This window comes from Rhinocladiella mackenziei, assembly GCF_000835555.1.
Source record: "Rhinocladiella mackenziei CBS 650.93 unplaced genomic scaffold supercont1.2, whole genome shotgun sequence".
Classification (NCBI taxonomy): domain Eukaryota; kingdom Fungi; phylum Ascomycota; class Eurotiomycetes; order Chaetothyriales; family Herpotrichiellaceae; genus Rhinocladiella; species Rhinocladiella mackenziei.
In genome coordinates, this window is record NW_013550603.1 from 4,416,543 (window position 1) to 4,439,231 (window position 22,689).

Consider the following 22,689-nt stretch of genomic DNA (forward strand, 5'->3'; position numbering starts at 1 on the left):
TGTTGGGCGAAGGTCGCAGTTCCAGACAGGCGAACGTGGCGTACAAATAACATTCATGAGCGCAGCCGTCCTGATATTGAGAATAGCTGGCACAAAGAGATCGGAGGGGAGGGGACAGGACGAAGATGGTCACAATTGGATCAAGCTCGGACGATTCTCCCCATTGAGGTGGGTGATGAGTGACATCTTTCACCGAAGTCAGATGTACATGAATGCCTCAATCTTGTTTTTGGAACCTCGAATTGTACGATGTACTATGGTTTTAAAGGAGGGCTTTTATATACCTTTCCATCATGCCGGACTAAGCTCACACTACTAGGCTCAATTGGCGTTTAGTTAGGTCGTTGTGGTACGCGAGTCGTTATGGGTGGTCGCTCTCCCGAAGACATTCCCCAGATTTTCCAGGCCTTGGCGAGATGTGCGCTGATGAGTTCTGAAATCTCAAGAGTTTGGGCTGATTATCGCTGCCGCAGAAACAACGTTCTAAACTCCGGCCATGCCTGCTCCTAGGATGGGCAATGGCAAAGTGGAGACTGCGCTTAAGATAACGGAGGATTCAAGCCACATCTTCGGGTCGATATTGAGCACTTCAACTGATGTCACCCACACTCTTTTATCCGACTGCTCGTTCACCGAATCGATATGATCATGATTTTTGTTCTTGCCCACCTAACGAAGCAGAGCAGCATAGCAATCTCTTGAGAGTCTACATCCCAAGAGGTCGTTGGCAAATGGCGGATAACGCCATCGCGTGGCTGACCGACTGACTTGATAGACTGTGGAGTCTAGAGAAGGAATGTGTTGTTGTTGTTCTATCTAAGAGAGAGCAAGACGAAAAGAAGGGCGCAAGTTGCCAAGCCAAACAGCCTCACGTGACGTTGCCAAGGCAACCAGTCACGTGACTGGCCAACATGACTCCTTGCTGTGAAAATACGTAAAATTTGTTATATCAATTTAGAGCCCCCTACAGCATTCGAATATTTCCTTCTGTGTGTGGCCCAAGGCAGTCGAATTCTTTCCAACGCTCAGTTTTCAACAGAAGTCACATGTTCATGTGATGGATCACGTCACGCTTTAGCTGGTGAGGCTGCGTATTTCTAAATTGGGTTAGCCTCGAACGGTGGTGGACGACATCTGCAACAACCTCTTTAACCTGCCTAATCCACGGCCTGATCCCAGATTACACAGAACCATACCTACCATCCTCCCCGTCATGGACTACGGATCCCTACCCGACCGCCCGCGCTCCCTCAAACGGCCGCGTCTCTCTCCAGCTGATTACACAGTAGCATGTGTATGTCCCATGGGAGTCGAGCTGCCCCCCCTTCAAGCCATGCTTGACACAGATCACGGAGATCAGTGTCCGCCCGGCCATCGAAATGCCTATATATTAGGAGAGATAGGAAAACACAATGTGGTCATTGCGGTTCTACCGGAAATTGGGAACAATGATGCGGGGATTGCTGCAAACCAAGTTCGGAATGACTTCCCCTCAATCGAATTCTTTTTGTTAGTGGGTATTGCTGGGGGAGTTCCCGGGAACGAAGAGACGGATGATGTGCGGCTTGGGGACGTCGTAATCAGCCAGCCATCGGATGCCGATGGAGGAGTGATACAATTTGACAGAGGAAAGCATCATGGTGGTGGTGAATTTTAGCGCACTGGTTGTCTGAATAGGCCGCCATCTTTTCTATGTGCGAACGTCGAGAAACTCAAGGCGCGGCATCGGCAAAAAGGAAATCAGATACAAATGTTCGTATCAGACATGCTTAGGAGGTATCCAGATATGGCCGATTACGACTATCCTGGCCAAGAGCATGATCAGCTTTTCGAGTCCGACTACCAACACGAGGGAGGGAAGACATGCCAGAATTGCGACATCCAAAGAGTAAGGAAACGGCGACAACGCCTGGATCCCCGGGTGAGAGTACATTATGGAACAATTGGTTCTTCGAATTCCGTGATCAGGGACGCCGTGGAACGCGACAAGCTGAAGCAGAAATACAATATCCTCTGTGTTGAGATGGAGGCTGCTGGACTGATGGCTGCAGCACCGTGTCTGGTCATCCGCGGCATATGTGACTATGCTGATTCGCACAAGAACAAGCAGTGGCAGCCCTTTGCGGCAGCAGCCGCTGCATCATACGCGAAGGAACTGCTTCTAGTTCTTCCTCCAGTGAGACAATCTGTCACCCGTAACCCTACTTCTGCTGAGCCATACGGTAAGCTTGTTACTCTCTTCAGATCAATATCCCCGAATACCATTTACTGTACAATATACGGAAAAAATAGAGAACGGTCTGAACAGCCATACACGGGAGATAATATGCACCCCGTCTCAAGGAAAGGCTAATGTTTTATTAGATTTAACTAGATCAGTATCCATGTGTACCACTCCTATCCTGGGAGACGGTGATCCTGGCCCCAATTCCAGACAAGGGACCATGGTAATGGACAATCCAAATGGATATCAAAGGCTTCTTGACTCATTGACCTTTGAACGCATGGATGCACGACTTATGAATGTTTCCAATGCCCTGACGAAGACATGTACGTGGCTTTTTCAAGAGGAAAAGTTCAAATTGTGGATCAAGCGAAGCAACATTGAGGATCATCAGGGTTTTCTTTGGACCAAGGGAAAACCTGGCTCCGGCAAGTCCACAATGATGAAAAAGGCTCTGGAAACAGTCAAAAGACAACAGCCTAGAGATATCATCATCTCTTATTTCTTTAATGCTCGAGCACCGGGTCAATTAGAGAAATCAAGTTTGGGGATGTATCGCTCATTAGTATATCAGGTCCTACAGGCTTCTCCTCGATTCCAGGGTCGATTTGTTGAGATGTTTGCTTCGAAAGACCGAGGAGGTGCTGTTGATGATTGGACAGCTATGGAGCTCCAGGGATTTCTCACAGATGTCGTAGAGGGATTGGGAGACCTCTCGCTCAATATCTTCATCGACGCTTTGGATGAGGGTAACGAAAATGACGTGCGCCATTTGGTCGCCTTCCTCGAAGACCTCAGTCTGAATGCAGTCACGTACGGTAAGCTGCTCAGAATATGCCTTTCTAGTCGTCATTACCTGCAAATTAGTATTCAGAAAGGACTCTCTCTTGTCATGGAACACCAAGATGGCCACAAAGACGACATTGAAATGTATGTTCGAAAGAAACTCGTCGGCAAAGAAGGAGCTCGGAAGTCACGTTTGAAAGACCAGATATGCCAAAAATCATCCCGGGTTTTCTTGTGGGTGGTCCTTGTCATCCCGATTCTCAATCAATTGTACGACCGTGGTCAAGTCGCGGCGATGGAAAAGCGTCTCGAAGAGATTCCTACTGAGCTAGAAGGGCTCTTCGCTGAGATCTTGGCAAGGAATGCTGAGGATATCCATATATCAGTCCTGCTCCTACAATGGGTCCTATTCGGGATGCGACCACTCAGTCCGTTGGAGCTATCTCTTGCCATTCAGATCGGATCGACGTCCGCACACTCTACCGGAGCCATATCTTGGTCAGATGAGGAAGAATTGCACCGGTTCCTCCTCGACTGCTCACGGGGACTCACAGAAATCACGAGGACCAAACCACCTGTGGTGCAGTTTATTCATGAAACAGTTCGAGAATTCCTCGTTCGAGAAAATGGCCTGGAGAATATCGATAAAACATTGTCTGGGAATGTCAAAGGCAGAAGTCACGATCGATTAAAGACGGTTTGTGTAAGATATTTTGATGAATATTTTTCGTTGGATCAGAAAAAATACCAGCCCAGGTCAATTCCTGAATGTACTCACCCGAGAGAAGAAATTCAAAGAGAACTTCCCCTCGCGGAGTATATCGTCAACCACATGTTTTCGCATGCCGACATAGCCGAGGGCAACGGGATCCGAAACAGACAATTTCTAAGACGGTTTCAAGCGAGAAATTCCGACGATCGCCTCAAGTGGGTCCAGTATCGCAACACTTTTCAGCGGCATCGAGCTCGCAAATATACCGTGGAGGTGAATTTATTGTATATTTTGGCCGAGCAAAACCTGGCTAATCTTGCGAGAGTGTTGATTGATGACAAGGCTAATGTCAACGCTCATGGACAACGGTACGGGAATGCTTTGCAGACAACCTGCGCTGGTGGCCATCATCAAATGGCGCAACTCCTTGTTGAACGTGGAGCGGACGTTGGTGCTACGGGCGGGGAACAGCGATATGCTCTTTGTGCTGCGATACATGGTAAACATGAGTCGATCATACGATTACTAGTGGGCACCAACATGTTACCACCAATTAAAGCACTTGAGAAATCGCTCTTTTTGGCAATTGCTCGTGGTTATTTGGACGGTGTGAAAATACTTCTTGACGCTGGAGTCGCGACGAATTGCACAAACTACCGCGAGGAGACACCGCTTTACCTAGCGGTGTCAAAGTGTAAGCTTGCAGTGGTTAATCTGCTCCTACAGAGAGGGGCTGATGTGGATGCTAAAGGTGGTTATTATGGCTACCCTCTACAGACGGCATCAGCTCGTGGCTACCGGGAGATTGCGCAGCTATTGATTGAAAAGGGTGCTGATATTAATGCTCAGGGCGGTTATTATGGCAACGCTCTACAGGCGGCATCGGCTCGTGGTTATCGGGAGATTGCGCGTCTATTGGTTGAAAAGGGTGCCGATATTAATACTCAAGATGGCGCTTATGGCTACCCTCTACAGACGGCATCAGCTTATGGCTGCGTGGAGATTGTACAGCTATTGATCGAAAAGGGTGCCGATGTAAATGCTCAAGGTGGTTATTATGGCAGCGCTCTACAGGCGGCATCAACGCGTGGTTACCAGAGGATCGCGCATCTATTGATTGAGAAGGGGGCCGATGTAAATGCTCAAGGTGGTCATTATGGCAGCGCCTTACAGGCGGCGCTGCGTTTTCGTCATGACGAGGTGGCTCGTCTACTAACTGAGAATGGCGCAGGGGGAAAATAGGAGTTGACACTTCTACAGCATTGGCAGATGATTTTCTAAACAATCACCGAAGAATGTTCTAGACATCGGGTGATTTACTTAGGATGCTGCTGGCTACCCGGAGGAAAGGTGACTCGAACCATTCGAACGATGCGCAAACAGGACCAGGCTGATGTGAACTGATGCGAAATCAGGAACAGTGGCCGGGCCATTTTCACAGCCGTCCCTGAATTCGTCATTGTGGCTGGAAAAATTCGAAGCATTATCAGGAAGGAGTTTTCCATCTTGTGCATGTGCGAGACTTCCTGCAGCTTTTCTCATTCAAAAACTGCTGAGAGTATTGTAGCCTATAAATTGCCGTGGATGCCAATAGCTTGTTATAACTATGTTCGGGACCCTGCGTATCCCATTTCTTCCTTTTGGCTTCTTCAACACCAGGTTGATACAATATGTGACCTCATTAGCAGTCACATCCGTTTAGCTCGCCCCGGCCCATTGATAGGGAAATATATGTTAGTTGAACGGGTTTGCACCGCTTGATTGCGGCCATGGTACTCAAATCGGTATCGTCGATGGTTCTCCTAGCCAGCGCCTGGCAGCCTAGGCACATATGATATCCTGAGCAACTGTGAGAAAGGTGACTATCTGTGCTACTATATTGCGTGAGGCGAAGCAGACGAGTACGCTAGCAAACTTCATAAGTCAGTTTTCCTGTGACTGGGGAAGTCTCAAGATAGCGAGGAGCCTAGCGCTTGACCTTTGAGCTCTTTTGAAGGGAAGGGGAGGTGGTTGTTGCGTGCGTGGCGGTGTAGTGGACCTGCGCCCTGGTGTTGTAAGCAATATTGGAAGTCTGAGACTGCCAAAGCCAATGCATTTCGCCCGAACCAGATCTGCAGATTCTCTGATTCGTCGCGGTTTTCTTCTTGATATCGATGAGTGTACCCCTTTTTATGACGGTAACACCGTCATTGCCACCTCGACAACTCCACAACGACGAGGACACTAGCGTCAGCAATGGTCTCTATTGATTTGTCCAGACTAGGATTCAACGTGGTCAAGGTAAGACAGTGTCTCACCCCCGGAAAGCCTAGAAGACTGGTAACACGCACAACGAGATGCCGGTTACCACGGCCCTCAGAGCATCTAATTTGGTCCATTTGACAGCACTAACGAGAATTCATATACCCACCGCATTTTTGATGATGTGTATGCAGGCGTACATCAATCTTTCCAACGAGATAACGCGTATTGTTACGAATTGACCTTGTGGCTGGGAATAGAGTCTGGAGGAGACGAGGCTGGGTCACGTGACGAGAGATGCCAATTTATGTGATTTTACAGAGGACTTGCCCTATTTCGAAGGGACAGTCAGATTATATGGTTTCAAAATGTGTACAAAAGCGTACAAACGCCTCCGAGGGTCTCTACAAGCTTTGGTTGCGCCACTTATCACAGCCACCATCGCTGCGGCGCCCTGCATTTAACTTGACCCGAGCCAAGGAAAAGCGCAAAGTGGCTCTCCCAACAAACCTGAGGGAGATATCTTTGTCATCGTCATAACGCTGGACATCTGTATCTCACGAACAAGGCACTATTACTGACCGGAAACGAAAACCGAAATTTCGTATCGTCGGTGAAGTCTGCTGGCCCGTTATTGCAGTGAGGACTTCCGATTCTCTGAATCAGCATGGACATCATGCTAAATACCTTTTACCGAATGTGGCGCAGAAATGGATGTGCCTTCCGAGCCGACGGATGGTGAGCGCAAGAAGATGGGCCACTGCCACCCGCGACTCTGAATCTTAGACAACCCACACGGCATTATCTAGGTAAATAATGGCGTGACCCGCCTTTGTCATCCTAATACGAGCCCAACATGTTTGTTCATCAATTGCAAATATGTCACTGGACTTCCCAGCCTTGTCCCGGGGCGACAATGAGCCGCAACCTCACATAAGCTCCAGCATTCCCCGCAAACCGGGGTAAGAACACCCCGCAGAAATTGCATCTTACAGACGACTAGAGCGATCCCTATGGCCATTCTTGGTGGCCCAGCCGAGCAGAGGTGGATTTTCAAGATATTACTCTGATGGATGTCCTGAGCAGTCCTCATCCTTCAGGACCATCGTTTCTGTTGAAAGACGTGGGCCCATCATCATGGCTGGCAATCGGTATACCTTGGGCATTGCCCTATTTGCTTCTCTTGGAACATTCTTATACGTACGCTGTTGTTTGCCAGTTTCTCGCCCGTTTGTTAGCTAATACTGATTGGGTTAACAGGGATATGACACGGGCATCGTGACGACCAGTCTGCAGACTTGATTTCTTCGGGATTTCCATGACGACTGACCGAGTAAACAGCTATCGCTCACCAGAGCTGGATTAACTACATGAACCATCCGGATCCTGGTCTTGTTTGTGCTGTATGGAACGACCATCACGCCAGCAGATAGGCATTATCGAAGGGTGCTGAGGTACAGGTCGGCGCGATCTACATCGCTGGCGAGGCAGTGGGTGCTATCTTGCAAATAATTATCGCGGACCAGCTTGGTCGAATCGGTTTCATGGAACTGCTGTGTGTGATTGTTACCATTGGTTGCGTTATCCAAACTGCAGCGGTCAACATTGGTATGCTCCTTGCTGGACGCATTTTGATAGGAATTGTAGTTGGGTAAGGATACATCTACGATACTCAGCCGAGTTGCTCGACGGGAAACTGACCATTTACTTCTCCATTGGCGCCCTTTGTGCCACTGTCCCAATCTATCTATCTGAGATCAGCAGTTCCAAGTCGCGCGGCTTAATTGGCGGTCTCTCCGGGGTTGGTCTCTCGTGCGGAATTACGGTGTCCAACTGGGTCGGGTACGCGTGCAACTATGCTCCCTATGGCAGTTTGCAGTGGCGTCTTCCACTCGGCTTCCGAATCCCATGGGGAGTCATCATGTTTATCGGTCTTGTGACTTTCATGCCGAATTCACCCCGTTACCAGCTTAGAAGGATAAAGTTGAAGAAGCGCGCAAGGCGTTCGTCGGGATCCGCAGCGACTTGCATTCCCACGAGGTGCCTCAAGAGTTCGGCCTTATGAAATCTCAGATCGAGTTCGAGATGAAGCGACACCTTCCATCTTTCAGCGAAGCATTCAAGCTCTATCGCCATCGCGTCCTGGCGTACGTTGTTCCTCGAGGCAAAGGGCTGCCTACCGAGTGCTGACTGGGTGATTAGTTCTATCGCAGTCCAGGTCCTGACAGCCACGACCGGTGTTAACGTCATTCAGGTACGTTACTGTTGAACAATGAGCGGGGGCGGATAGAAGGGTGAAACCTCGTGTACAGATTGCAGCTATGGAAAGGGGGAAGCCCCTCTATATAGGCCAGGGAATAGAGGCTCTTGGCGGATGTCACAGACCAGTTCATGGACACCATCGGTCTAGTTAGTGTTATCAAAGTAAGCGGCTGTAGCCTAGAAGTTCAGCAAATAGGACTCAGGAGCTTACAGCGACCCTTTACAAATCTCTGGGTATCAAAGGAGCGGAGCCGGGATGGGGCAGCCCTCTGGCCAATTCGCGCTTCACTTTTAGTCGGGCGTCATTACGGCACAACTTAAAACTACCTTGCGTTGCTGCTATATGGTGCTGCGCTATGCACTGAAAGAAATGTTCGCAGCCTTACGCCAGCGCATGCTCGCCTACCTGAAACTTTTTGTCCTCCACGACCTCAGGCTGGTCTTCTTTCCGAAGAATAGATCCTATTTATCATCAACGTCCACCATGAACACATCTTCGTACGAATGATCCTAGCCGAGCAATATTGCGCGAATCTTCTGTCTAACCTGCAAACAGCAACGATCCTTTACGACTCTACTTCTTACCTTTGATAACTTTATCAGCGATTGAGCCGTCGACCTCGGGAAATCCTCCGGCTAACGCTCTTCATTAACAGACCAAATTTTCAATGCCTTAATATCCATTAGCGCGTGACCTAAACCTTCGATGCGAACCCAAAGAATAACCACCCCCAAGCTCTCCCCACCTAGTTTGGGTGCGGGGTTCTTTGCAACCTTCGCCGGATTTGATGCAACTGATTTTCTGCGCTTTTCCTAATTTGTTAATTGGTTATCGTCAATGAATGCTCTTTTTTTTCTCTACTATTTTGCAGCATCAAATCTGGCAGAGGTTGCATCACATCCCGCTCCCCTAGTTTGGGAGGTAACTAGGTCAAGTTAGTAAGTCACGATACTCTGTGCGTCCCTAGTTCGCGCGAGTCATGGTAAGAATCACCCATGACTCATTAGCCCCGGACCGTGGCACTTTCCGCGACAGCGTATCCAGGCATCGAGATCGTCACAATATTATTGATAGGGCCTGCACAGACAAGTATTTGCTTCGATCATATAACTAGGTATTGCAAGGTCCAGATGTGTGGGCCAGAAACCTATTTAGATTTGGACAACACCTAACAAAATCTAAGCATTCCTGCAGAGTGAACGAGGAACATATTGTACACAATTGTCTTCAGCCTGATCGACTGATTCTTGCAAAGGCCTTAAAGACGGTAGCATCACCTAGCGGCATTGCTTAATTCACATTGAGTCTAGCTTACAACATCAGCAAATGACGGCCTGAGTGCTTCCCACCGCCGTTGCAGTCGGACGCAAGACAATGGGGAGGAACGACAAACGTCATATTCCCACGTCTAATCGAACAATGTTCTAAACCGATCAACTGCTGGACTTCTTACAATCTGAGATTTTAGCCTGACTTTCCAGTTTTCTTTTCTTTCAGAGTCTACGCCCTTGATCTTGAATTATTAGGATATAGCACGTTTCTCCGTAAGGTTCGTGACACTTTCTCTGATCAGGCTGAGCATGGCTTTCACCATCGACACCTGTTACTGGCCAGATGGAAGTGTTGCTGGAAATGCCATACCATGCAGCGGGTCACGATACAACCACGTCTGCTGCTATGACGGCGCCGTTTGTCTTTCAAACGGCCTCTGCTTCGGACAAGACATTGGATATCTATATCGGGGGGCATGTACTTTCCAAAGTTGGGCTTCGGAAGAGTGTCCGCACAAAGAATGTGATGACGGTGGGCAAACTTTGAAAGATCAACCGCTCGCCACGCGCCGGAAGTGCTGACTTGCTGCAGCGAGGCCGAATACTCACGCGAACCTCGTGCTCTGTCAGGATCAGCCGTTCGACACATTGATTTGTGGAGGTGATGGCACGCCAGACGACATCTGCTCAAGCTCAACCACGCTTGCTTATCCAAAGGCTACATACGCCATCCAGCTTCCAGCGAATCGAGACGCCGCCTCTTCCATGAGCTGGGGTGCATATTCCACTCGATGTTTGCCATCTGCGACTACAGAATCGACTGTGTCATCCACTGTTGCAATCGATTCCGGAAACACAAGCCCCGGCCTCGAATGCAGCTGGAATCATAACACGGTCGTCGAGAAAGGCTTAGGTATAGACCTCGGTATTCCACTGCTTTTAGCTCTTCTGGCTCTAGCGTGGTCCGTGCGTCGAGAGCGAAAAGTTCGTCGCCTATTATCAGCGCGCAGTTCTGTAGAAAACATTCGACCAGCCGGGAACACAGGGGGCATAGACAGCAAAAGGACCATGGCAGAGATGAGCAACGAGCGGAAGGAATTGTTGCCAGCTGAGCTGCCCGACTAGGATTGTGATGTCGAGCTATGTCATCTGCGATATCACGAGAAGCATAGAGGCTACTGTAGTAACGCATACGTCGTAGACCCGGCTCTGTCCATTCTCTGAGCTTTCGGCCCGAAAGATGGGTTTGGCAGCGGTGCAGAGGCGGAAGCACTCTGAACGCTCTCCTTGAACTTCCAAGCAGTCATTTCTGTGCGTTTCAGAAAGGTTTGCAAAATAAGAAAGCTGTTTTGACGATTGAAGTGGACTATTCGACGCGTCACCATCTCTGTCGTAGGAGGACACGATGTCAAGGTTCCTCAACTAAGGTTGTCGCAAGACTTGGGGTTTTACCAACCACTTCCCTTCCCTTGGAAGAACTACAAAGCTGATGTCTCTCCCAGAAACTCAGATGGGAAGGAGCCAGATTCGATACCATCAATTCAACTTCGATACCATCAGGTGTCGTTATGGCGGCGTCCTGTATGTTTTGCTGCGACGAACTCACAACATTCCGGTTCGTGCGATCCTGCTGTAGCAGAGATAGCAGAAATGAACATTCGACTTAAGGTATTCCAGCTTACTGACCATATTACGGCGCCTACAGACCATTATATACTGATTACAACCGGATTTAGGAAGGCTGTCTGCTGTCAAATAATTGTCAAGATGTAGCCACTGAAGTGATGCACATTATCTATCTAGCCGCTTACGATCACATGGAGGCCTATGCAACATAATCAACCTGAGAGTGGGGGTGACTCAATCAAACTCGAAACATCGAAAATAATGCTTCAAAATTTATCCTCTCCCGCGTCGTAACAACTCATAACTTGATAAAGTTCTCTATCAGTCTCAGGACACTGAACCGGACTATCACGAATCGCTTTTCATCCTCGCTACCAGGGTAGATAGGTCTCCTTGACAAGCCATTGTGGTGGGATGATGTGTTCCAAGGACTTTCCGGTGGCCAGGAATTGCGCGTTGATAAAGTTCTAAAGCCTCCCGCCAACTCTGCATTACATCGAACGGGCAAGCGAGACAGTACATGCTCGACAATGTGTGTGGATGCCCCACCCCCAGCACCTTCTCCCTCCCAGCCAGTGCCTTCCCCTCCTCGTACTTCCCATAGTTCTGTAGCACCAATCCCAGAGTGCTCACGCTCATCAGAGTCTCAATGTGATCTGGGCTTAATCTTTCCTTTCGGGCTTGTAGGTTCGCTCGTGCCATCTTCTCCGCCACCCCGTAGCGTCCACTATGCCATACGTACCATGCTCCTCGATACAAGATGGACACCCAGATCTTGAGCGATTCTGTTGAACAATTGAGGGCCTATCATTTACGACTAACCAGGTTATTTTGCAACATTCGTTCACCAGACTGTATCACCATTGACAGGCAACAATGGTGACGTACACTCGTTAGATATATAGACCTCCACGCCGTTGCCGAGGCTGCCGACAAAGCCCACAGTGCCGATCGCTGTGCACATGGACCATACCCAGTCGTCAGACATCATCCGGCGCTCCACCGATATAGGTGGTTACGATGGCATCATGGCTGTGTCGAACGGAGCGAGGTGCGGATAGAAGGGGTGAAAACTCGTGTGTAGATTGCAACTATGGATTGTTTGGGGTGGTTTGGGGGGTGGAACCCTATATAGGCCAGAATAGGGGTCTGACATCAGGCTGAACGTTGACCATCTTCTTTCTTCAGTCACCCCTTTTCATCAGCTCTAACTGGGCATTGTAAGGATGTCTGGCTTAGAAATTCTTGGTATTACGGCCAGCATAGTCCAGGTTGCAGATCTAGGCGCAAGAGTATCTGTGAATCTGTTCACCTTCAGCCGCACTGTCAGAGGTGCCCAGAAGAGTATTCAAGGTATCTCGGAAGAGATAGCGGTCACAAGCACAGTACTCAGTCAACTCGGCAATGAACTGAAAAGGATGTTCCAGGTGAATTGTATTCCAGGGAAGCCAAAACCACAGCCAAGAATATCACGACTGCTGTCAAGATATCTTCAAGCAACTAGAGCATGCCATCAATACGAATGACCAAGAGTCCGGCGCTTCAGCTACGCTCACAGACTTGAAAAAGCGATTGAAATTTACGTTTATGGAGCCACACATCGACAGTCTTCAAAGCAAGCTTGAGAGGTTCAAGAGCTCATTACTTGTCATGCTCAACCTTTTGATATTTGCTGGCCAGGTCAGAAGGTTTGTTATGCCGAGGTACGTCTCTGGTTAAGTAAATGACATTTCTAGTCACGAATCTCTTCGCTTGCTTAAAGAGCAAAACGCGCTGCTACAAGGGTTAGCATCTAGCGATGCTGCAAGCTTGCTGCGAGAACGAGCGCAAGAGCAGCCTTCAGAAAATTCGAAGGCTGAAGCACAGAAATGTCCAATCAGCACTATGACAAGCACTACTAAGCTCAATAGATATACTTCCAAGCCTCCCATTTATGCTAAGTTACTCTAGTCACTTCCTCACTTAAAACCCCTTGTGACTATAAAGTAGATCCCATCAATACCAATACATTCTCTACCCCAGTCTCAGCAGGATGCGTAACCTAATTCCCCAAACGAATTCCGATCTTTTATCGGCTTGGAGATGGCATAGTCGAAGTGAATGATAATTAGGGAACAGATTTTAGAGAAATCGTTTCATGAGGGAGATTTAAGTGACATGATCAATATCCATCGGTCTTCCAAGAAACATGACCCGAATATACTTTGACTTTACAACAGAGACCTTCAATAACACGCTGAACTTGTGAGCAAGATTGTGGCTGAAATATGCTCACCAATACACACGGATCTTAATCTTGGCATTCGGGATCGAATGGAGAAAGATATACTAGCCCAGCATCTTGAAGAATGGAGGTTTCTTCGCAGAAAAGTTGGATCGATCTGCTTCTGCCGTTTCTAGAAAAACACCAGAGGCTGGTGGGTTACAGGTATTCCCCGTAATAGTCAGATCCCCGTCGCTGAGTTTTGCAACAGGACAACTACTGGCAGCGGATCGAATTCGAAGAAGTTGATGACTATTCATCATATGAAGGAGAGACCACTCAGACCGAGTAATTCAAGGATTTGGAGTTCCAGACTCTTAGTAGAGCATCTAGAATTGTCATGGACGAAGCGCCAGTTGAAGCTCAAGATCAACCAGGTATGCGCTCCCTTGAATTCCGGCACATATCAGCTAAATACAACCTAGCAATTAGCCAGCAAAATAATATCGAGGAAAACGTTGTCGCTTCCAAGAGATTAAAAGAGGACAAGATCAATCGGAAATCGGAGGCAGAGGATCTACCTAGTGGCCTTTCTCAACTGACATACATCAAGGTCCATAAAAGGTACTTGCTACCGGAAACTCTTGATTCCTACCAGAAGAAGTCCTGTACAAGAAGAAAGAAGAGAAAAACACACTGGCTATCTACCTTCATCGACCAATTATATTAGAGTCAATCGGAAATATCTGCATCCCGACACTCTGGATGCATATGACCTACGGTGGAAGTAGGATGATGTATACATTTCCTCTATCCCCTCTAAATAAATCTATACTCACAGGATTGTAACTAATAGCACGAAGAATACATCATCATCACTACTTACATTGACCAAAATCTCCAAGACGAGCTGCTCGAACACACGAAGAAGCTCAAGGAACGTAAACTCATCACGGGTCCATACCTCAAGGAAACTAAGATAATCACAACGCCTACGCCAAATGACAATATCATCAAGAAGGGCGAGAGGATGTATGTCGTGCGTGAGAAGAGTAGGGAGTTAGATGATAGTGGTTCAGATGATAGTCTTGACGACTTGCTAAAGCGATTTACCAATCTGAGCGAACAGGAACGAACTAACTTGCCGAGTTATCCAAAAGAAAACGGGTTTCGAAGTAGCTGGATGTTTACCTAGCGCCGATAATGTCCGCTCGAAGTCGGCTTCTCTGAGCCGTTATGACACTGTACTTGAAGCCTCGCTTCCCAGCCTCCCTACATTCCTCCTTAAGCAGGGTGGTTGAGTTAGTGGCTGGACCCTGTCGCGACTGAATGTCACACTATGGTGCTACCTGCAGAGGAATCCGCCACCTTGGCCCGTTGGTTTGCCGTTATATACAGTGCTTTTCAAAAATCCCATGGACTGGATCCGATCACGCCGGGGAGGCTGCGTCGTACGCGCTGCCGAAGGAACGAGATCACTGTCCTCAGTGCCCACTCGGTTACATGGTCTATGGATTGGGTCCGATCCAAGGACCATCTAGATATTGAGGCCAGCGCCATACACTGTCCCCGGTCCTATCTGGCCACATGGCCCACGGATTGGATCCGATGGCTGTGGTATATCATGGGATCCGATCCATGAATCATGTCGATATCGAGGCTCGTTCGTAAATGCTCCCTACGATCCATACGATCCATCTCGAGTTTGATCAGTAGGGCTTGTCTAGGTGGTCCACCGACTGGATCCGATATCATGACTTGTCTGGGTGTCCACCGACTGGATCCGATCCATGAACCATTTCGATATCGACTTCTATCGAGTAGGGTGCCCCCCGGTCACATGGTTCACGGATTGGATCCGATGGCGGTTGCGCTAAGAGGGAGTTGTGAGGGTTCAGGGTCGAGGATCTAGCTAATGTATTCTAGCTAGCATCTAGATCTAGGTACAAGGCGTGTCACGAGGAGAGTCAAGAAAGCATGCCACAGTTTAATGCAAGTTGCAGGGAAATTTCCCGCCGAATTTGGCGGTCAGTGCCGCCGCTTTGGAGGGTTTTTTCTATCGATTCCAAGATCGCTCCCCTGATCCCTTCCTACATCAGCCCCCACCGCGGTCGTCTCCCAGATTGACTTGCTTTCCCCATGCAAACGCAACTTCTCGGGACCAGAAACAGGTCACCCTTCAGAAACAGTAAGGGATCTGTCAAACAGCTGGTGCGTAGTGCCAAGAGCCCCTATTCCCTGGCATATGTAGAGGGGCTTCCGCCGCGGATTTGATTACTTTTTTGAAGTCCATTGAGTTACAAGGTCCCGTGATATTACAGATGTGATGGCTTGGCAAAGAGATTTTGGAGGGGTAAGCTATGGCTCCGAGTCATTCCCCTCAAACAAGGCTATCTGATGATCCGCTATTCGAACGAGAAGTCCAATTCACACAAAAAGCGATCATTAAGATCGTATGATCAATTCGGGCATTCAATTTATACTTTCTCACCCATATCCTTTTCATAACTGATCCTGATCCCGAGCCTTACACAAAACCAATTTGCGTCATCTAGATCCAGACATCCAGCCACAACTCCATCATTATGGTTACGAACAAAATTAACCCCGATCCCCCAGATCCCGATGATTCGACCGTCTACGCGGGCACAACGCCCCCCGAAACGATCGCTGATAACCTCGACGCATTTAGCAATGTCGCCTTGAGCACCCCGTCAGTGCCTTGGCCCGGATCCACCTTCGTCATCCGCTCCGTCTCGTGCGGACGCGTGCTCACGCTACTTGATGGGAAGATTGTGCTGGCCCATCGGGACAACCGCGGCTCTATACACTGGGTGTGCATGGAAACCGAAGGCTGGCTCGGCTTCAGGAATCCAGTCTCAGGCAAATACCTAGGTTACTCTAACAACGGAACACTATGCTGCTCGGTTGAGTGGCAGAGAGAACATGAGCACTTTACCGTCCGTCCGATGCAGGAGGAGGGCTATGTCTTGCTCATGACGCGTCGGGGGAGCCTCCGGGCTGTGGGAATCAAGGAGGCGAATGGAATGGAGTGCTTGGCGACAATCAACGAAGGAGTATCCGGTGGCCTTGTTTGGGAATTTATTAAGGTTTAATTCCATGAGCCATTCTTCCAGGACACCTGCCAGGTCAAGAATTTCCTTACTGGGGATATCATCACTTATAAGGCTGACGCTGTGCGACGTTGCGGTGCGATTTCAGGTCAGTAGAGATAGGGATCATGTTCGGTTTTGCGACCGTTTCGTTCCATTGGAATGGCTGGACTATCCAACGTTGTCGACAAGTCTCCACTGCAAAGATCAAATAAGCATCACGTGCCATATCGACCCTATCTGGACGTTTTGGGATTAGGGAAAAGATGGGCTGCGAAGTCAGGGTTCTGCAGGAAGGAAGTCACCTATAGCATTGGACGAATGCTAATCTTGCAGAGTGAGATTTTCTTCCTTATTCGTGGATGCTTTTAGAATTTGGATTTGCTTCTGAGACTCTTTCCCCAAATAGTCGCTCTCTTTGCTAGAAGTGATAATGTCTTTCTTGGTAGTAAAAGTACGTTGAACTGTGGACAAACATTACTGTAGGAACCGGAAATCGTCCCCACCCTTATCTCATATGAAGTCATCAATACTGTAAATGATATACGTCTTTCAGAAACTGGCATGTGTTGGCCAGTCACATAACAAATTCCTTGGCAATATCACAACTTACACCCTTCCCCTTATTTAATCTTGGTCTCTTGTTAGATAGATAGAACAACACATTCCTTCATATCCCTTCTCTGGACTCCACAATCTATCAGCACGTGCCTTCCATACTATACAAACCGAATTTGTCGTGCGACAATTCCTTTTCACAAAGAGACTTCCACAGTATTTCCAAGTACATACTATAGCAGGCTTCAAAAGGTCTGTTTTGGTATGAGACCCCACCTCTGTTGGGGTTTGGAGGGGGGCGTTATGGAAGCCATCTCCTTGCGTGTCAGCTTGGCCAGGGTAGTTTTCACAGTTCTCATAGCAATTTCGGTATCGATATCGACAAGATTCGATATCCTATCGAATGTTGTCACATGCCGACAACAAGTTGGAAGATAGTTTCCCGGTCCAATTTCCGCACCGATATTTTACCCATCTAAATACCTCGAACTCTCCATCATTATAGTTGCAACCACGTCAGGCCAACAACATTACGTGACGGTGCCAAGCTCAAATTGTCACGTAATTAACCGGCCCACACGCGCACGCGTACACCACACACACAAAAACGAAATAAAAGAGGCCCCCTCCTATAGTCCATCTCTGAAAGCTTCAGCCAGACAAGTTCAACTGCAGAAGAGTTTGAATCAGTGACCTCCCAACGATGGACAAGACGACATCATCAACAATCACTGGCTGGAGCATTACGTTTACCCATCTAGGGCACCTAGACTTAATGGAACTAGGCCGGACAACCCTCTTACCTTACCCATGATCGAACGATTCTATCGGTTCGACGCAACTCGAATGTTTTACCACTCGGTTACGTCCTTGATAGGTCAGCCACGATTTGGTGTCAAGATTTGAAGCAGCTTTTGGCGGAATAAAATATAAACCTGAATTTTTTTTAAATTTGGGAATCGCCTGGTTAGGGCTTGGCGTTGTGTGGCGACGCCAAGAGCGACCTGCTGGCCAATCACGTAAGCCTATGGCTTGGCAGTGTCCTGCGTGAGCACGTGGGCACTCCCCCCGGCCGCACAGCCATCGGATCCAGTCCGTGGACCACTGTGAGGGCTCAGGGCCAAGGATCCACTCAATGTATTCCAGCTAACATCGAGATCTAGGTACAGGACGTAGCACGAGGAGAGTCAAGACAGCATACTACGCAGGAAGTGCTGAAGAATCCCTGAATACGTGGTCCCGTGACAAGCAGGGCCGGCTTAATTAGGCTTCTAGGCGGACAGGTTTGCCCTACGAGTAGGATATATAATGGCCTCTCACATAAAGGTATGTATATATTTAAGCTCGAGCGTCGATATTTGAAACGCGTCCCAATGTGAGGCCTGCAGCAAATACCCTTTTACTCTTTGATCCTGGCTTCAGCGTACGACATGCTGCTGGCGCCTGCCAGCCTTCTGCCTTTCACTGCTATTGACAGTTGTGCTTACTACGCATCGACGATTATATTCTGCGGGTATATTCTTCCGGGGCTTTCCCCCTTCATGTCTTTACAACACACCGTCTTGGGAGCCCGGATGTAGCAGGTGTGAGCACCAACTACTTGCTCCAGCAGGCGACAAATATGCCTTCCGCATTACGAATGATCAAGCGAATCTGGAAGGGGGAGACTCTTTCAGCGTAGATACTGGGAGCAAACGTGAATCATCCAGGAAGTGGTGCTCGCCAAAAGAGTGGAAACTCATGGACGTCGACAATGTATTCCCCTGTCATGCCTGTGTGACGCTATCGAAACCTCGGAAGATGTTTTGGAACACATCTAGTCTGGTACAATTCGATTCATGAAAGCCGTGGAAGGGAGCCCTGCTTGCGTCCCGCTGGGCCGGAGAGAAGCTACCGACCTCCAGCGTCATTGACTATCCTGAATATTGTCAAAGTCAACTTCAGGATCCCGGTGTCACTAGGATTTCTCGCAAAGACTTGTGTGTTTTCAGCATCAAGACACTGAGATACCCAAGCGGAAGGTCTGACTCAAACTCCGACACTGGGCAGCAATATCCAACACGAAAGCAATCCTCATCAAGGGAACAACTTCCCTTGAGTGAGAAAATTTCATTGACTGATGAAAGTTCACAGGATGAGGGATACCCCCTTCGGCACAAATCTCCATCAAGGGATCTATCCAGTGTTCCCAACAGGCCAGGCTGGTAAGCAGGCTAGGCCCGGCCGCACAGAGTATGGCCTAGGCCGGCTTGGGCTGGAGATCTACTGGCCTGTGAAGCCTGCAAAGCCTGCAGGCCGGCCTATAGGCATCGGGGAATATGTAGCAACGATACCAACGAAGGGTAAGGATCCGTTACGAGGGTGTAGGGAGAGGGATCATAAATCGTTGCGGGAGCACAAGGTAGGGTGTGGAATCGTAATGTACTGAAACCTGTCTATCTAGGGTTTCGAAGGCTCTTCTTATACCTTTCGATTCTTCTATTTCTTTGTCCATTTGCGGCGTCTGGCCACCTTTACGTCTTCCTGCCACTTCCACGATGGCTGGGGATTCTATTCGATGGCTGGAACCCCCTGGTATGTCGAGGTGTTACAGAATATGTTGGAATGTGGGTGTTGGGTATGGTGCATTACGTCCAGGCAGCAGTGTCAGGGTGGAGACGTACTATAGAACGAGGGTGGAGATCCGACAATGATATTACTATCTAGTGCACTATGAAGTATAAGACGAGAGACAAAGAACATGAAAATAGTGCGAGGCTATCCCAGATACTTTATAACCTTGTGGCATCGTCATGCCACAAGGCTCCCACGCAGGCGCACAAGGCTAGGCTCAAGCAAGCCTGGCCTGGCCTGGCCTATTGGGAACACTGGATCTATCTTCACTTATCGGTTTCGCGTCACTGCGAGTCAACCCAGGACACGAGGTTTCGCAATTAAAGACATCGGTGTCGCTTTCGTGACTGTCTCAGAGGGATCGAGCTTTGAACTCGTTGGAAGAACTTTCGTGGGTCAGGGTCCTCGTACATGGACTAGATTTGGAGCGGCAACAACTTATGATCTCGACAAATTCCGTCCACATCCTGACCCTGAAACCCCCCCCCTCAAGGGTGTGCGCAAGATCAAATTGTCCAGTCCATTGTTCCTCATGCTGCTCTTGTGGGTCGAGGTGACTCCGAGGCTCGGATAGAGTGATATGCACTTGAGCTTCGGCTTTAATAGCGGCGAGAGAAGACCAAGCATGAATATAGCAGGACATGTTCCGATGAGGCTGACCAGTATGCAGCCAGAGACTGACAGCATGAAGTCATGGTTGCCCTTTTTTCACATCCTCTTGATCCGGCGACGTTTGATCTTCTGCAATGATACTTTTCGGTGGTGGTGTGATATTGGCAGAGGTTTTAGAAGAGGAAGCGGACCGATTTTTTGATGGGATAAGCTTAATATTGACACAAATTAGTAAGTTCCAAGGAGGTTGGCGGAAGGCATCCATATACCTGTTCTCGACGAGGAAACGAGACCCCTCGATCTTCATTATCTGCTTTCCATCTCTTCACCGTCGAATGAACATATTCCTTAACTTTCGTAGTGATATTGAAACGTTTAATACGCCTGATAGACTTCCCCACTCTGAATCCAAGCACTTTGCAGTCGTCGAGGTGGTCTGGATTGTCAAAATCAAATACGATAAATGTATGATCAATCCCTATAAAAGTACCGAGATGACTCGCTTTCTGCGGATCGCCTGACGCAAATTGGACAACCGCTGTTAGTAGGGTTCCAACGACTTCTGGATGCGTGTGATCTTCAGCCTTTGAACAATAGATAACACAGCGAACTGGGCCGCAAAGAAGTGTTGAAGAACTTGATGTCATTTTGGAAAAGACTTGGTGTTAATGAAAAGTTGGCTTGCTGCAGAATTTGTGTCGAGGCGTTCGGGCCCTGTGATGAGGAATCCAGAGGCTAGCGAATGTCCCGGCTATAGGATTCTAAATTGCAGATCAACGCAAGTTGCCGAGCCCTTTTTGGAGACCTTCAACGGATTCGCTTTTCCATCCACCGGCTGCCTGATTCTCTAGCAAACGTCAAGATCCCCCGCCACTGGTGAAAGAGCGTGATTCGTTCTTCAATTAAGATCGAAATGACTACTACTATATATATCGGCTCGGCGTCGTTGAAATTTCTAACCTTCTTCCAACGACAAAACCAATCAGGAACAAAAGTGGCCGCTTCGGCTTCATCGCATTGCCTTTTTAATCCATCATAAGCAATCCAATGTCGACTTTATTGTTTGACCTCAGCCTACGCAGGGATTGGAAGTCAACCTTTCCGTCTACTTTTGTGAAAGGCGTACAGAGCATGAGCCTGGAGGTTCATGTCGGCAAGGATATCGCTGATGTGTTGCTAGAAAATTCCGTAGATCTTGCTGACATCGGTGCCGTTATTTTGAGCCATCACCACTTCGATCATACGGGAGACATGGGTAATTCCCGTCTTCAATGGATGTCCTGGTTGGTCCTGGGTGCCTGAAAGCTTTCTTGCCCAGCTGGCCCGCAAATCGCAAACAGTATGAGACAGCGTCTGCCCTTTACGAAGGCCGTCGGACGACTGAGCTGGACTTTTCACACGGAAATCCAAAGGTCTCATCTTTTGGGGGTTTCCCAGCTCATGACTACTTCTCAGGTGGTAGCTTCTACGTTCTCTCAACATCTGGTCATACCATCGGCGCTTGCACGCACGACCTCCAAGAACGGCGAGTCGACGTTTACATTCATGGGTGGCGATATTGCTCACTCACATGCCGTCTTCAGGCCCACTTCGAAATATCCCCTTCCAGCCACTCCAAATGGCCGACCATTCACGTCTACTACCTGTCCAGCAAACATATCGTCCAGATGCATCACCTTTATTCCAAGCCCGAGGGCCAGACGCTTTCCCGAACGACGCCGTTCAGTCGAGTTGCGGGTCCGGAGCATGATCTCGCGGAATCGCAGCGTAGTGCAAATAGGCTGACCAATTTTGACGATGAGGGAAACATCTTGACCGTACTGGCACATGATGCGAGCCTGCAAGATGTCCTCGAATTCTTCCCCAGGAAAGCAAATGACTGGAAGGAGAAGGGATGGAAGAAAGAAGGCCATTGGCGATGGCTAGCGCCGCGTCTGCAAAGCTGTGGGCCATCGAAGCTCTGAAACATTGAAGAATTGAAATCATAAATCTCTTGCGGCGCTTTCCACGATCCTCCTTCCAAGTCTACACTTCAATCGGAAATGAAATTGTGTCTTCACAACCGGCAAATGGCCCCTATACTTATCCAGTACATGGTTAACGTTGTCGGCGTCCAAACCCTTAGCCACCTCAAACCACCCCGGCTTAATCTTGCTCTCAATTGGGAACTTTGATAGTCCTTCGAATACTCTTTACTCAAGACAAGATGGGCATGCGCACTGTCGAAGACATCACAGATCTCATAACCGTCTTTCTTCGGCTCAATGTGGTGAAGTCGAAAAGCACCGGCGCCCCCAGGCTTGTGACCATATTGGCAGCGGCAGGCACGCTGAATCGGAAGCAAATTGTCACAAACCGGGTTCTGACAAGTATATAAGCTAAGAGGTCCAAGTTTCTGTCATGAAATCACAGGGTTCTTAGTGTTTTTGGGCGATCCCCAAGGAACCGAGGCGAGGTAGTCAAAGCA

The 22,689-nt window shown here is 48.6% G+C and overlaps 6 protein-coding genes across 6 annotated transcripts; all 6 read left to right on the plus strand.

The window, feature by feature from the left end:
* Window positions 1-1,765: 1,765 nt before the first annotated feature.
* On the plus strand, window positions 1,766-4,964 carry Z518_03357 (uncharacterized protein; the record flags this gene model as incomplete). The annotated part of the gene is made up of 2 exons (XM_013420382.1): window positions 1,766-2,222; window positions 2,365-4,964. The coding sequence occupies 2 exons, from the start codon at window positions 1,766-1,768 to the stop codon at window positions 4,962-4,964; spliced, it is 3,057 nt and encodes a 1,018-aa protein (XP_013275836.1).
* Window positions 4,965-7,100: 2,136 nt separating this feature from the next.
* On the plus strand, window positions 7,101-10,622 carry Z518_03358 (uncharacterized protein; the record flags this gene model as incomplete). The annotated part of the gene is made up of 8 exons (XM_013420383.1): window positions 7,101-7,163; window positions 7,224-7,251; window positions 7,305-7,366; window positions 7,424-7,571; window positions 7,640-7,899; window positions 7,938-8,110; window positions 8,166-8,217; window positions 10,128-10,622. The coding sequence occupies 8 exons, from the start codon at window positions 7,101-7,103 to the stop codon at window positions 10,620-10,622; spliced, it is 1,281 nt and encodes a 426-aa protein (XP_013275837.1).
* Window positions 10,623-12,349: 1,727 nt separating this feature from the next.
* On the plus strand, window positions 12,350-13,073 carry Z518_03359 (uncharacterized protein; the record flags this gene model as incomplete). The annotated part of the gene is given in 3 exon segments (XM_013420384.1): window positions 12,350-12,550; window positions 12,567-12,826; window positions 12,860-13,073. 3 exon segments carry the CDS (start codon window positions 12,350-12,352, stop codon window positions 13,071-13,073), a joined length of 675 nt encoding a protein of 224 aa, XP_013275838.1.
* Window positions 13,074-13,726: 653 nt separating this feature from the next.
* On the plus strand, window positions 13,727-14,521 carry Z518_03360 (uncharacterized protein; the record flags this gene model as incomplete). Its single annotated transcript, XM_013420385.1, has 2 exons — window positions 13,727-13,939; window positions 14,183-14,521. The coding sequence occupies 2 exons, from the start codon at window positions 13,727-13,729 to the stop codon at window positions 14,519-14,521; spliced, it is 552 nt and encodes a 183-aa protein (XP_013275839.1).
* A 1,390-nt stretch (window positions 14,522-15,911) lies between these two features.
* On the plus strand, window positions 15,912-16,442 carry Z518_03361 (uncharacterized protein; the record flags this gene model as incomplete). The annotated part of the gene is made up of 1 exon (XM_013420386.1): window positions 15,912-16,442. One exon carries the CDS (start codon window positions 15,912-15,914, stop codon window positions 16,440-16,442), a length of 531 nt encoding a protein of 176 aa, XP_013275840.1.
* A 5,051-nt stretch (window positions 16,443-21,493) lies between these two features.
* On the plus strand, window positions 21,494-22,186 carry Z518_03362 (uncharacterized protein; the record flags this gene model as incomplete). Its single annotated transcript, XM_013420387.1, has 1 exon — window positions 21,494-22,186. One exon carries the CDS (start codon window positions 21,494-21,496, stop codon window positions 22,184-22,186), a length of 693 nt encoding a protein of 230 aa, XP_013275841.1.
* Window positions 22,187-22,689: the final 503 nt, after the last annotated feature.